The sequence below is a fragment of the Nanorana parkeri genome, unplaced genomic scaffold, assembly GCF_000935625.1.
Source record: "Nanorana parkeri isolate BGI_ZX_2015 unplaced genomic scaffold, ASM93562v1 scaffold1880, whole genome shotgun sequence".
NCBI classification, from domain to species: domain Eukaryota; kingdom Metazoa; phylum Chordata; class Amphibia; order Anura; family Dicroglossidae; genus Nanorana; species Nanorana parkeri.
Genome location: NW_017308148.1, coordinates 199,812 through 215,071, shown reverse-complemented (window position 1 = coordinate 215,071; position 15,260 = coordinate 199,812). Strand labels below are relative to the sequence as shown.

The 15,260-nt window shown below is 42.8% G+C and overlaps 1 protein-coding gene across 1 annotated transcript in view; it reads right to left on the bottom strand.

The window, feature by feature from the left end:
- The window catches only part of LOC108800019, a 21,590-nt gene extending 11,473 nt beyond the window's left edge, over nt 1–10,117 (bottom strand). Inside the window, exons 1-6 of the mRNA XM_018571964.1 lie at nt 9,847–10,117; nt 6,649–6,981; nt 5,214–5,513; nt 4,187–4,471; nt 2,641–2,727; nt 1,240–1,608 (exon numbers count right to left, since the gene is read on the bottom strand). Coding sequence (XP_018427466.1) covers nt 1,240–1,608; nt 2,641–2,727; nt 4,187–4,471; nt 5,214–5,513; nt 6,649–6,981; nt 9,847–9,892 — 1,420 coding nt within the window. The 5' untranslated portion in view covers nt 9,893–10,117. The remainder of the gene's footprint in view (nt 1–1,239; nt 1,609–2,640; nt 2,728–4,186; nt 4,472–5,213; nt 5,514–6,648; nt 6,982–9,846) is intronic.
- Between the last annotated feature and the right edge of the window lie 5,143 nt (nt 10,118–15,260).

The window sequence follows — 15,260 nt, the reverse complement described above, 5'->3', positions numbered from 1 at the left end:
TTAGAACACATTTTTTTTCTGTGATAGTTTTCTTTTAACACCTAAATGCAAAATCCCAACTAAGGTTGAAGATTCTATCCTCAGTGCTACTATGGATTTAGGGGTCTATTCACAAAGCTGCCGAAGGATCCAGCCATACCTTCGGCTGATACTCCGGCTAGCTTCGGGTACGGGCGCTGGGCGGCATTTGGCTATTCACTGATTGCCGTTCAGCCCTCAGCGAGTGAGCTGCAGGAGCTTTGGCTCAGCTGATCCAAATAACATGCAGAGCATTTTCGGCTGACCGAAGTGCAGCCGAAGGTAGCCGATGTACGCCTGTAATCAGCCGCACTGAGCTGTAGGGAATAGCCGAACGTTGTTCGGCTCACTTCACTACGGCTTGGTTATTCACTCGGCTGCCTTCGGCTGCTTTGTGAATAACTCCTTTAGTACATAGCTGACACAGTACCATACTCCGATTTTTGGGTCACCATTGTTCTTGGAAATTGCAATAGTTATATTTATCAAAGCATTACTTGATTATGTTAGAACCTACACTGTTAGATGGAAATCAATGCAGATATAATACAGACAGATGTTGCTTAACCAATTTTGCTGAACTTTTAGGTATTGATATAAAGATTCTACATTAGAAAACATGAAAAATAGACATATAAACCCCGCAAAAAAATTGTTTAGCTTCAGATCGGTGTAGTAAATTATGCAGTTTAGATTTTTATTTCTTTTATTTTTTTGGGAATTTGGATCTGAAATTTGATTCAGTTCATTATTCGGATTGGCAAGAGAACAGTCACATGTCTGAATTTTTTTTATTTTGAATGACATTTGGATGGAGCATTCGTATTCGTTCACATTCGGAAATTTGGATGCATCCGAATGTCTGTATTTAACAAAATTCTTAGGAATATCTATTCGGAATAATAAAGGAGTGATGTGATGTGCAGATGTGTTGATGGACAACGCAGCACATTTTCAGGTGGATTCAACTCGTATTTCAGGTCAATTTAAGATGATTCTGTGAATTCCATCACAGGTGCATTAGACCTGAAGCTGACCACCTTCTGACCTGCATTTGACCTCTAAACTGCATCAAGCTGCTTTTGCATGGCTATTGACTTGTATGGAGAGAAAAGCATTTTTGAAACCCAAGTACACAGGCCCCAATAGCTAGCAAGACCATTGCCATCCTCCAGGTCACAGTTATAGTCTCCTAGTTGTAGCTTACAGTTATAGGCTTACCTAGCACAGTTCCGTAGAATTTCTTCTCCTGCAGTAGCTTTCCTGCTCTCATGAAGCGGCAGATAAATTCCGCCTGGTCATGCTGTTCCTTGTGCACCTGAAAGCAGAGGATGGAGCAGAGAGAGTGGCGAAGTCCACCAATACATTTTTTCTTGACAACATTCCAGCATGTGTAGCAATCCTGTTCTTGTAGCTCTCTGTAATTGCCTGCCGTGTAGAGCGAGCCTCTCTCCTTCACTTCAGTCTCCTTGTCCCCTCGCCGGACCAGCCACACCGCACTTAGGGACCTGGGGTATCGCCCTGAGATGCTGCACTTCAGGATTCCAATGCTCCCCGCAGTCCAGTCTTTGCACCCTGAGATGTCTGTCACTAGAATGGCATAGAGAACAAGAAATATTAGGCGATTGCTGATAATCATTTCGTTTAAATGCCTATCTGGTAGAGAATGTATAATTATTGTATGTTTAAACAGGCTTCCTCTGGAGCAAAACACAGGTAAACACTAAGCTCATTATTTCCCAACGCTATGATTACAGGTCACTAGGGACTAAATACTCTTGCAAGTATGACTAACAATATACCTCAGTTATATGGTAAGGAGGTCTTATGGGGCCTGGGATCCATGCAAGCCATATTACAGTTTAACTTGTAGCTACTGGCAGAAAATCAAACACTGGGGAAAGGGGTGTATGATGGGTGCTTCTGTCTATTGGAAAATAGTTTTTAACATGTTGTTAGGTAAGACCTCAACCTGTCACCATTAGAGTGGTCATGCAGGACATTTCTGACTAGCCCTGTGGACAGAACACTTATTATTATGGAAGTTTTAAATAATTTTTATGGTCCAAAATGAGTTTGTCATTTATAAAAGAATGCACCAGATTTGTAGTTGGGTTCTGGTTATAAATCTTCTCTAATTTACTTGTATGTATATATTATAATAATAATAATAATATATGAGGCCCATAGTCACAGGCAGTATCAGAATATAAACAATGTGTTTTTAATATGACCATTAGAAACAAATTACAGTTTGGTTTAATTTGCCAGGTAGCAGGATTGAATTCTAGGAAACTTTCATTAGTTCTTGTGCTGTAAATTGCCCTACCGGCATGTACCTTCCCTCTGCTAGATATAAGTTGTCAAAGTCACTCGTCACTATATGGTTTTTCCATACTGATGTGCATTGGGCAATGTATTTAGAATTTCTTCTGCTCTTTCTTATTCTTTCATACCTGGAGTCTAAGAGCAATAGCATTTGTACTGTGGTACTTTCCAATGACTATCCATTTACAGAATGTCAGCTGATGCAGCATGTGTCTGAGCATGCTTTTACTATATAGCAATAGATGGGTTTTTTTAGATGGATTTGTTTGTTTGGAATAATTTTGCCTAACTTACCGTGTTTGCAGAAAATCTGAAATAGGATTGCCAGGAAAAGGCCGCTAATAGCAGCAATCCATATTCCCATAGGTATGTAAGCATCAACTGCAAGAACACAAAGCAAAATGTCAGAATTGTACGTGTACATTTCAGAATCCATTACAGAGGAAGTTACAGTTGTGTGTTTTTGTTGTTTCATTCTACTTTTGTGGCAAATAAACCTTTATGATTACATTATGACTATAGTATGTACCAGATAATCTTAACACCTTATATTATTCTGGTTGTGGGCAGAGATGGCTAATCTGTAGACGTTTGGTAAATTGTTTGTCAACACCACTGTCGGTTACCTGTTCGCGGGAGATGTTGTGTCCCTCTGCGGGGACACAGACGGAGAGGGTATCCAGCAGCACGTCCCGGCCGCGCAGACGGCAGAAGGCCCTGCGGGTTGCGTCCCCGCGAGGCATGACGTCATCGCGTCGGTGCGGCGCGGTGACGTAATCACGCCGGCGCATGCGCAGTAGCTTATCCTCGGCCTATATAAGGCGCTGCAGGACGCTCATTCAGTGCTGGGTGATCTTCAGCCAGCACTGGATGTTCTTGCTGTGCTTGTTCCTGTTCCCTGGCCATTTGCCCTGCCTTGCTCCTGTTCCTTTCCCATTGTGGTTCCTGTTCCCATTGCTTACTTGTTACCGACCCGGCTTGTCCCTGGACCTCTCTCTGGCTTTATCCTTGTACTTTGCTGCTCACTTGTTACTGACCCGGCTTGTCTCTGGATTTCTCTCGGGTTTAACCCCTTTGTACCTTACTGCCTGCACGCTACTGACCCGGCTTGTCTCTCACGCTCCCTTCTGCCTAACCCTTCAAGCACGGCGGCTATTCTGCTAGGTCACCAAGTAGACCTTGTGACCTACAATTCCGCATCCGGCACTCGTGGATCCCCTGCCTGAAACCTACTGTTCTCAACCCCAGTGGTCATCAGACGGGGTTGCAAGGGAGGTCCTCCTCGTCATCTCGGGCCCACACCACAAACCTAACAACCACCCTGGTGACACTTCAGAATGGAGAAAGTATTTATGGCCATATAACAGCTATAAAGCACCCTTCAGCTAAGATCCTGAATCTTTCGGGAGACACTGTCATGCTAAAAAGTCACAATAAATCCTTTTAAATAAAAGTGTCAGTTGAACTCTAGTTAATAAAGTCAAATAGTTTTAATGGAATTATATAAATTAGGATACCTTTGCTTGACTTCATGCTTATATGAAGTTCACAGTAGACCATTTGTTCAGGCAGATAGGTGATAGAGAATGACACATCTATACTGTTAAGAGTATGGACCGCTATCATTCTGTATTATCTCCATTTCAAATCATCATCCCCTGCACAATAATTTTCTTTAAATAAAACCCTTGCTGGATACTGTGCACTGACAAAAGACTTTATTTACCTTACATCAGGTTCAAATGCTGCTTTTGATTTCAAGACCATTGTATCCAGGACACTTTTATTTTATATATTAATTTACAAAGGCTTTTTTGTGTAGCATAGGTGGCATACATACCTAGGAATTTGAGTCTTTCTGTTGCACCTCCTGGCACTGTAGGGTGATGAACGGTACAGGAGTAATCAATGTTGCTATCACCGTAAGTCACATTGGTCCGATGAGTGGCCTCTAGTGAGTAGGTGCCATTGCCGTTCACCCACTTATTTAACTTGTAGCCAAGGAGCTGTCCGTCTCTTTTCATTGTAAGGCTCAGATCATCAGGGTAAAAGCCTGACACCAGGCAGACTAAGGAAGAATTCTTTTGACCTTTGCTGGAGAGGTAGAATGTGACTTGCGGACGAACTGTAGGACAACGAGATAGAAGTCATCAGAAATTTGCAAATATTGCTTAAGATTTAAGGGGATTGATCTTTGTTGCTGCCTATCTTTATCTAAGCTGTTTAATGATGTGAAAGTAAGCTGAATATTAATATTTACTTCTATTATTTTTACTTATTAGTATAACAGCTCATCCAGCAGTTACATGCAGCTAGGAACAGATGAGCGGTCTTGGACACAGACAGAATGCGTCCAGGGGCCACTCATCTATCCCTAGCCACATTTAACTGCTCAGTGTGCAGCCTCAGCTTCTGTTATTGATTTGTACAAACTTCCTGGCCACGGCTGATTGCAAATACCTGTGATCGAAAATAAGAAGATAACCCCCATAGGGACGTACTCCTTGGGAATCAGTCAAACAAACTTTGTAAAAATATATAACAGTTTATTAAATAACAATACAAACACATACAATAAAATGTTATGCAGCTAGTTTGTCTATACCCAAGGAGTTCATCCCTATGGGGGTTATCTTCCTATTTTCTATACATTATTTGGGTTTAATACCCTTTGGGAATTATTCTGATTAGATTTTTGAAGCATTAGTAAATTTTGGGAGCTTTGACTACTTTGTTTCACCCTATATAGGGGCTCCCTATTATATATATTTTTTCAAATACCTGTGATCCCAGCTGCAGAAATACCCTTATTATTGGTGCATAGTGTGCTGCCCTGATCGGCCATGTGAACGAGGCTTAAGACTTACCTCCAAAGGTTATTTGGAATGTTTTCTTCAGTTGGTAAGGGACATTGTTTTGCTTAATTTGGCAAGCATAGCGAGCGCTGTCATCCCCCAGGACAGGAGTAAAGCAAAAGGAGTTTTGCACTTTAAAGCCTTCACTATCAGAACCTTCCACCACCTGCGGCACGGAGGTGCTGAGGACGTTTCCATTTCTCACCCACTCAAACATCACATCGGGAGATGAGAGGTTACTTGCTGAACAATGTAGTTCATTGGAATTGTTCTGTATTACTGTTGTTCCTTCAACTTTGATGTAGCGATAATCTGATGAGACAGAAACATCTTGGTGATTAATTGCATTTACACACAGTATAGCTCCTCATAAGACAAGTATTGGTGTATTGATATTTGTTGGTATTACATTCTGTTGTGTTGTTAAATTAGATCTAAAGTAAAACATTGAGTTTAGGCCTGCTGCTCTCTCTTGCGTTTGTAAGAGCTAGACCCTCTAAGTACTTATTTCCTGGTGAGGGGTTCCTCTAGGTCTGACCAGTCTCTGTCCATACTTCCATCTCTTATCAGCAGTCATGAGGAGGTTCTGTGTGAGGAAGAGGCATTTAATGGCCACCCCTGCATACTCGGCATGCGCAGGCGCCTGTTGCGGACCATAGAGCCGTAATAGGAGCGGCGTCTTTGCGTGGACGTGCACGCGTACGTGTGCGTCATGCGCGTGTTTGTGCGCATAGGCACGCGCCGACGTGTCATTTGAACAATTGGGCCAACTGGGCTATAAAGGCTGTATTCAGCTATCCTCCTATGCTGTCAGATCGTCAGCTTTCTATGTTCTGTGTTCCTGTAAATTCTGTATCCTGATTACCCGTTACGGACCCGGCTTGGACTACCCTCTGTTGTTGCTTGCTCCCTGAAGAACCCGGCTTGTTTTTGACCTTGATTCTGCCTCACCCCTTGTACTACATTGCTACCTCGTTGATGACCTCGGCCTGCTTGACGATCCTTCTGCCTTGTGTGTTCTGCTTCAAGCTTCCTGAGCTCATCTGATCTAGAGCCTTCTTGATCCATTTCGGTGCATCCACATCCTGCTTCCTGCCCGGATCTACGCACTTCATCTCATCTCGCAGATGCAACAGGCTAACCAGCCTCTGGCACCCTTGCCCCTCTGTGCCCCGGCGCCCCTGTAACCAATCCAGGTGCTCCGGGACCGGAGCTGTGATAGAGGCCGCCCTCATCAACTCAGACTCCCCTAAGGTACGTGACAGAGGCTCAGATGGCTGCCCTTAATGCCAAGTAACCAAGTAACCTTCCAGCATGTCTTTTGAGTGTGGAAGAAAACCGGAGTACCCGGAGGAAACTCACGCAAGCACAGGGAGAACATGCAAACTCCTTAACATTTCTATTGTAAGGAAGATCTTTAATAAATATAGACACAATTCTCACTTACCTTTAACTATTAAGTTTAAACTCTGTGTGGCTTGCTCAGATGCTAGTCGGATGCTACAGGAGTACCAGCCAGCGTCTTCATGGGTGACATTAGGGAGAAATAATGAGGCATCTCCCTGTGCCAAGTTCTCTTCTGTGATCTCTGCCCCAGGTCTGAACGCTGTGATTTTATCCACGTACGACAGTACTTTCTTCCCCTCATTCTTCCATACCACATGTACCTGTGCGGGGTCCACCGGGGTGACACCTAAGGTAAACTTACACTGCAAGATGGCGGTGGATCCCACTTCAGCCGAAACTGGAGAAGGAGGAGTTGTGACTTGCAGCTGAGCACCTGAGAGACACAGATAGTTACTGAGCTGTCACCTTTTCACGTGTAACACAGACATACACCATTGAGTCTGATTGCAGGTTCCGAGGGATTGCACTCTACATATGTATTATCACATTGGCATCCTACAATCTCACCTCTTCCTCTTCTATATTATATAGACTACTTTGCTGTGAGGAGTGTGAAGTATTGTGCAGCTTTATAGCACATCATTGGAAAATGTCAAGCTCAGACTTTTCCTTCCAAAGTATCCAATGCAGTAAATAAGGTGTTAGTGATCCTGCAGACGCCAGTTTGCATCTCAGCAGTACATAGGGAATTAGAGTCATGGTCACAGTGGCCATACGAGAGCACTTCATGCCATTGATTTTTTTTATTTTTAACTCAACGCATGAAGATTCCTCGCTGAGCAGATAACGGTTGCACTGTCTCCGTGAGAGATCAAATGAAACATACATATACATATAAACCAATCTGGAACGGGTGTTGGTGCTCATGGCAACAGTAAATATTGGCAAAGATAATACATTATGTAATGTATTGTGGACAGTAAATAAGTATACTGTGGCGTATGGTATGTCACTGTTGCAGTGCATGAAAGCAAAATACAACCTGAGATGACATGTGGGGTACAGGATGCAGAAATGGAAATAGTGTACGGTGAAATTAACAAAAATATTACAGACCAAAAGAGAGAAAAAGGGAAAGAAACAAAAAATGATAATCTGTATGTAATAAAGTTTTTTGAGCAGTTTTTGTTGTGCACTACCAGTGGGCCCACAATCAAGGGGCAGCTCTGCGTTCTGACGTACAGATTATCAATTTTTGTTTCTCTCCCTTTTTCTTTCTTTTTGGTCTGTAATATTTTTTTTTAAATGTCACTGTTTTTCAATGCTGCTGGCTGTATTATGCATTATTCCCTGTTTTTGGCCTTAATATTATGGCCGCAGTGGTTGCTAAGGAACGCCTAGAGGAACTTTCCCAAACTCTAGAGCCGGTCCTCTGTCCCGTTCCGCGCACGTGCCGGGTTACAAAGGGCGTGACTTGGGTGCACACTTTCGCAGCCGCTGGTTAACAGGACCTGCGTTCCACACGGCGCTCTTTTACTGATTTCCTTCTGAAAAATGCTAGTTACCTGGCTGACTTTAGCTTGAACTGCTTACTCCATACATGCATGCAACAACCTAAGACGGAACTCCTGATCTGCATATATGTTACAGGCTAGAGACTCCAAAGGTACTGAAGACATTGAATATGTTGGGCAGCCAGTACACTAGCATTTTCAGATTGTAATGTTGGCCTCCAGATTTCCTTACTACAGGTTCCCTTTAAAGTGGACCTTTTAGCAACAACATGAACACATTTGTGACATGCCACATTATAGGTATTAAAAAAAGCTTCTCCCTTTATCATTAAACAGCCATCCTTCAGCTCCATTCAGTGACTATGGCTAGGCTGAGATGACGTCATCAATCTACTGCAGGCAGGAGTACTGCAGGCAGGAGGAAGCCTGTCTACAGTTGAGTTGTTGATCTTAATAATTGACGAGAGATGGTCATCCTGATTTGTTGGAGGGTCTGTGATATAGAAGTGCCTGAGGGGATCTATCCAAATCATTGTCACTTAAACCGGACCTTTACCCCCTTTGACTAAAAATCACATCAGCGTACAGCTCTACATGCTGATATGAAATCATCTCACATTCATCAGCTAAACAAACATTTCTATTTTACTTACAATTTCTATTTTCCCACTTCCTGGTCCACTTTGGCTCAAATTATGTAATTGTGCGCAAGCATTGGTATTCTAGGAGGGATACATCAGCAAAGCATTGCTGGGAAATCTCATCTATAATCTCATGAGTTCTCAGGGAAAGGCATTTTCCTCCCCTGAGATGATGTGCATGGTCACATGTCCTAGTCACATGTGCCAGATTCCAGGAAGTAAAGGGAGATGGATTCATCTGCCCTTAGTAAAAATGGCCGCTGTGAGAAGACTGGGGAGGAAAAGATATATAAGGTATGCAGAGAATACAAAGCCGGCAATGATCTAGAAGCATGTGTTTGTAGATTGTCATCAGTAAACATTTCTAAAGGTGTCTTTGTTGTCATTTTGAAGATTTGGGTAAAGTTCCTCTTTAAGCTTAATGCCATCAGAGACTTGCTGAATGTTCTCTGAAATTGTGTTTGTTTTTAACATTCGATTTTGGCAATTAATAAAGTTTCCCAAACGAAAACCACATTCACTATTAGAATTTCATTCAATGTACATAAATTTTCCATCCGGCTTCTCCAATTTTTTACATATGTTGTGGTCGAAAGCGATCATCAATCTGTCGCCATTAACCATTAGGAAATCGAGCGTAGGAATCGAAAACAAATGTTTCCAAAAGGAATTCTAACCTTGTGTGCCCGGCTTTAATGAAGACAGATGGACATGTTCCTATCATGATCACACTGCAGAATAAGGATGCCACTGTAAACACGGTACTAGCATGACATCAGTCTGCATACAGGTCCGCACACAACCAGAGATTTATAGAATGGACACGCAGGATTCCGGGGGAGTTATTGTGCGTAGTAACACTGCGTAATGCCTCCAGCAATGGCAAGCACTGGAGACATTGTAGCCACAGAAAACATCCGTACATCAAACTGCGTGACCATCACAGCGTGCATCTGCAGAGAGCGATGCTGCTGATTCTCGGCTTCTCAGGAATCTCATTGTGAAACCAGCCGGCATGCAAATAGCACAATACGACAAGGGCACGCACACCGCTAATGTGGCAATCTGCAGCTGCCCCTGTCCACAGCATTGATCACATCCCTTTTTCAGTGTCATCATCATCATCATCATCATCATACTCACAGACAGTTGTCACCAGCAGTGGCAGGATCGGGAGCAGAGAGGACATTGTAACAGCACAACAGAGAGAGGGGCCCAGGGCCTCCCAGACCTACTGCACAATATTTGTCAGTCACATCACACCCAGTTACATAGCATGTCTCCTCCTACTGGGGCTGGCAGACCACATATGCGAGATGTGGATGGTAAGGAGATGCAAACCCCCTGCCCACAGACACTGCATAGTAAGGAGGGGATGGATGTCTGCAGTCACTCAGGAGGCTACTGCAGCACATCTCCGCAATCCACACATCTCTCCACTAGTCATCACATTACTATCCAATTTTGGCTGGTAGAAGGTTTTGATATATACAGAGGTGTGCAACAGTCTTGTAACATCTGCCTCTACATAGAATTCTACATCTCTGAATATAAATAAAACATTTAACAATCATAGATAAAAATAACTTACATTATATGTCAAATGAAAGGAAACTTAATGTAGATTTCAAATCTGAAAACAAATCAACATTATTATGTTTGCTTTTAATTTTCCAAAGACTTTTTATGGTACAAAACATTGTAAATGCAGTGGATGCCCTCTATGTTCATCGGAAAGAGATAATAAAGTGCTTGAAAGACGTTCCCACTCAAATAGGATGCGGATATCGCCTGAGCTGGCAAGAGAGTGGTCAGAGAGTACTTCTGTGACTTGCTGTGCTTCGACAGTCCGTCGCCGACTACTTTCTTTTGGACTTAGAGGCTGTAAAGCAAGGAGGAAGCCTCTACTTTTGGGACATCAGAGAAAGCTCGCCTACTGTGGGCTAAGCACTTGGGATGCACCGACACCAAGTACAGTACTCGGTACAAGTACAGGTACAGATACTTTTCCAGCTCCAAGACTAGACTAGAGAAAAACTCAAAAGTTAGGAGGCAGCTGTCATTTGTAAGGAGCACACGAAGATCCTGGGATTTGTACATCTCTGTTTTATTGTATGATTTTGTTTTTATAAATATAAATTAAAGGATGCCCCGAACACAGTTTTGCAAGTACAAGTACTGATACTTGTCCAAGTCCTCACAGATACAAGTACTGATACATTTTTGTTTAGTGTCATGTGACGATTTTTCTAAAACAGTACAGACTAATGATTTCAGGACAGTGGTGGAGCGCCAGAGCCCGGTCCCAGCTGCAAACACTGCCACCCTGGTAGTTCTCATGAAAATGCCAAGTATCGGCACTGGTATCTGGACATCTCTACTAAGCACAATAGACATTGGTCAACAGCTGACTGGGAAAAGGTTTGATTTAATGATGAGTCGACTTTTTCCATTGCTGCAAATAATGATACCTCATATGTAAGGAGGTATCCTGGTGAATAATTCAAGCCACATCACCCAACATCTGTACTGATTTGGTCTTGTAAGGGTGCATCTGGAGTTGGGAGTCTGTGCTTTATTGATGGAATGATGAATGCAAGCAAGTATACGGATATTCTAACTGATAAAATGCTTCCTAGTGCTGCTGAGTTATTCCCACACGGTGACTTTATGTTCCAGGACGACAATGGCCCTTGGCATCGAGCAAAGACAGCGAAGGACTGTTACAGAACCAGAGGTGTTCGTCATCTGGACTGGCCTGCCCAATCACCTGATTTGAACCCAATCGGAAACTTGTGCAGGAAACTAAGTCTGGAAATATCGAGGAAGCAGCCAAGAAATAAACCTGAAAGTATAATTCATGGATGGCCTCTTGTTGACTTAGTAAAAAAAACTAGTCCATACGATGTCCAAAAGGTAGTATTAACAAATAAGGCCATACAATCAAGTATTAACATGCACTTTATTTAATAGGTATATTTACATGTCTGTTTTGTTCATTGTCTGCTGTTTCTTTATAAAATGAAAAATGTATCTGTAGAAAACTGATTAGTTACATATTTCTCATAAAAAATGAATGTGTTTTTCACACATGTGCTTCATTTTTATCCCATAATACCTGGATAGTCATAAACTGATTAATCCTGAAGTCAGATTTGAAATATACAATACATTCTCCTTTAATCTGGTATATAATTTAAGTTATTTTCTATTCTTGTTATTTTTTTTAATTTCTATTCAAATAGGTTGAGTTCCATGTAGAGGCAGGTGTTGCAAGACTTTTGCACACCTCTGTATATATAGAGAGAGAGATAGTTCAAGTTCAAGGGTGAGCTGCACTTTGCACAAATTAATGTAAGAAAGAGTGCTTACACCAAGCTGTCTCCAATCTTCTGCCAATATCCAGATGTAAAAGATGGGATGCGGCATAGTTTGTGCATATCAGTTTTATTATCCATCCACGATACAAACTGTATCAAAACACAACACCTTTCACATCTTGTGTGCAATTGAACAACAGTTACCAGGGGCGTAGCTAGAAATCACAGGGCCCCATAGCAAAATTTTGTATGGGGCCCTGTGATTTCTAGTTAAGTCCACCTAATAACCCAAACAGCCCACCTAAGAGTGACCCTGCAGAGCCCACCATAGACTCTCCATGGTGGGCTCTGCAGGGTCTCATGTGGGCTGGTCAAATCCTCTTACCTGTCTGCCTCCTCTTCCACGGTCGCTGACGGGACCCGCCTCCCAAGTCAATGGGCCCCACCTCCTCCATCTCCGGGCCCCTACCTCCTCCATCACTAGGCCCGGCCTCCTCCTTCGCTGCCGACACCGGGCCCAGCCTCCTCCTCCTCTGCTGCTGGCTGTCACTGACACAGCAGCAGCTATGAGGAGGAACAGGCGCACATCACTGACAGGCGTACCTCCTCACAACTGCCAGTGACAGCCACCAGCCTGAGATGCCATAGCATCAGAGGGATGTCCTGGCCAGGGCCCCATAGCGGCCGCCTGGGTCGCTATGGCGATTGTTCCGCCACTGACAGTTATCTGTTTCAGGCATCCACACCCAAAATAGATAACTGTTGTGCAGCTGCACACACGATAATGTTGCGTTTTGCTACCTTTTGTATCTTTTACATATAAATAAATATTATTGACAATAAAATTCTGATGCTTTGACTTATCTCCACTACAAGAGTTGTGGAAGGAAAATAAAGTAGATGGCGGTGGTTACCCCTGGGAGTATATACTAGAGGGAATTTATTAAAACTGGAGAAGACAGAATCTGAAAGAAGCTGGTTGCCATGACAACTGCTTCAGATTTTGGCTTACAAGCCTCCCATGTGATAGCATATTGTCAGTGACAGGTACTCTTTAAGGTGATGCTGGGGGTCCACAAGACCCCTACTGTCACCGTTCCCGTAGAAGCGATCTGGCGGCAGCTGAGTCACCAGAATCGCTTCTATTGTAAAGCCGACAGCCGGCTCTACAAATGTAAACAAAATCCCGGCAGCCAGTCTGCTTAAAAACTCCTTAACCACCTTCCGTCCATGGCCGTTTGTAAACGGCCGGACGGAAGTCTGCTCAGAGCGGGAGGGCGTCTTAAGACGTCCTGCCCCTCCCCCTCTCGTGTGCGCGCTGAGCGCCGCACACGAGAGGGAAAACTGTCAGCATGTAAACAGCCAGCGATGGCTGTTTACATACAAGCGATCGCTTGCAGGATCTGCGGGTGTGCGCCCCCCCTACCCGTGTCCCGTCGTCTCCTATTCGTGCGCAATTTTAAAGGTTGACATGTTTAGTGTCTATTTACCCGACGTGACCCCGTCTTTTATATTGTACCAAAAAATTGGGGTAAAAATAAATGTTTCATAAAATTTTATAGGGAAACATGTTTTTTTTTCAAAATTTATGGTACTTTTTTTGTTATATAGTAAAAAATTAAAACCCCATTGGTGAATAAAAGCCACCAAAAGAAATCTCTATCTGTCCCCAAAAAATGGTATGAAAATTGTTTCAGTAAAGCGTTGCATGACGGAATAAATGTCAGTCAAAGTACCGCATCACTGAATACTGAAAAATGGCCTGGCCAGGAAGGGGGTGAAACACTATGGCCTTTAAGTGGTTAAGGACCAATGATGGAATAATTCTGTCATAGGTCCTTAAGGGGTTAAATTATTCATCCAACCTCCAAATTGTTTCATATGTTTTTTGTTAAACCCGCGGGAAAGGAAAAGTTTTTGAAATAAAGCGTTTGTGGGTTTACTCGATTGTTTTTTTTCACATTCATTCTTTATGGTCCATGTAACTGGGGCCGTAGTAGGAGTGCGACCTTTGCCTGCCTACAACAAGATGTCCCTCTTTCTTATCGCAGCAAGTTGAGAGGTATATTTGTATATATATAAATATGGGCAGTGAAAATTAGTCTTTCTGGAAAAAAAACAAAACACAGTTTAACCCCTTTTCTACCAGGGTACGTGTTTAAACAGAGGATTGATAACTCCCCACGCTGGTGAAAAATGTCACCAGAAAAAAGTGTACTGAGCCGATTCATGCAGCTTGGACCGTGCTAGTGTGTGCATTGGTGATCCCTCTGTAATGAGTGAATGAATAGGTCAGGAGCAGCTGATACATTCATTCATTTCCACTGACTGAGGCCTTTTTTTTAAACCCTTTTACCCCTCTCCTACACATCTGATCGCCAGCCTGTCTCTGTATTGTGATCTGCATATTAACCCCACACCTCACTTATCCTGCACATCTACACATTAACCCCTTCATCTCCATCCTGTCATTGTATGTGACCTTTCCATTTACCCTCATTCACCTCCTGATCCCTCTGTATATGACCTGTACAACAAAGAATCTAGCACACAATTACCCAGCTCCATTTTGTACCCCCCTAAATACCGGCATGTTCCTTTGTTTCCAAAAAATTAGATCACCTCAGGGTGTCTGCTACCCAAAAATCTGTCATTTTGGGTGTTTTACTGTCCTAGTATTTTTATTTCAGAGAAGACTGAAGAATAAAAAAAAGTATACAGATTTACAGATAAGAGTAAGATATACGGGATGGGGGATTTATCAAAAGCTGATTGGTTGCCATGAGCTACTGCTCTAGATTCTGCCTGCTCCAGTTTTGATAAATCCCCCAATAGTATTTATCTTTTCTAATGCGTCTTCGGGAAATGACATGCGACATTTAAGAATGTATAGATCATGCCACAAAAGTGAATTCTTGCCATCCATTTGAAGATTAATGGAGATATTTCCCCTTTAAAGCCGAGTTCACACTATTACATTGCGGTAACACATTCTGAAATGAATGGGCTGCCTTTAATGCGATACACGTTAAAGCGCGATGTAACACATGTTAACTTGTGTGCATAAACGCACTCGACAAGTGTGAGCCCGGTCTTTAAGTAATTGATTCCTATAGGAGTTAGAATATGCATACAGTTAGACGTACGGTCAGCTCCCCATCTGACAATGGTTTGACATTGTGATTGGTTTCTCAGTGATGAGCATTGCATTATGGGAGGAAAATGGGGCACCTGCTG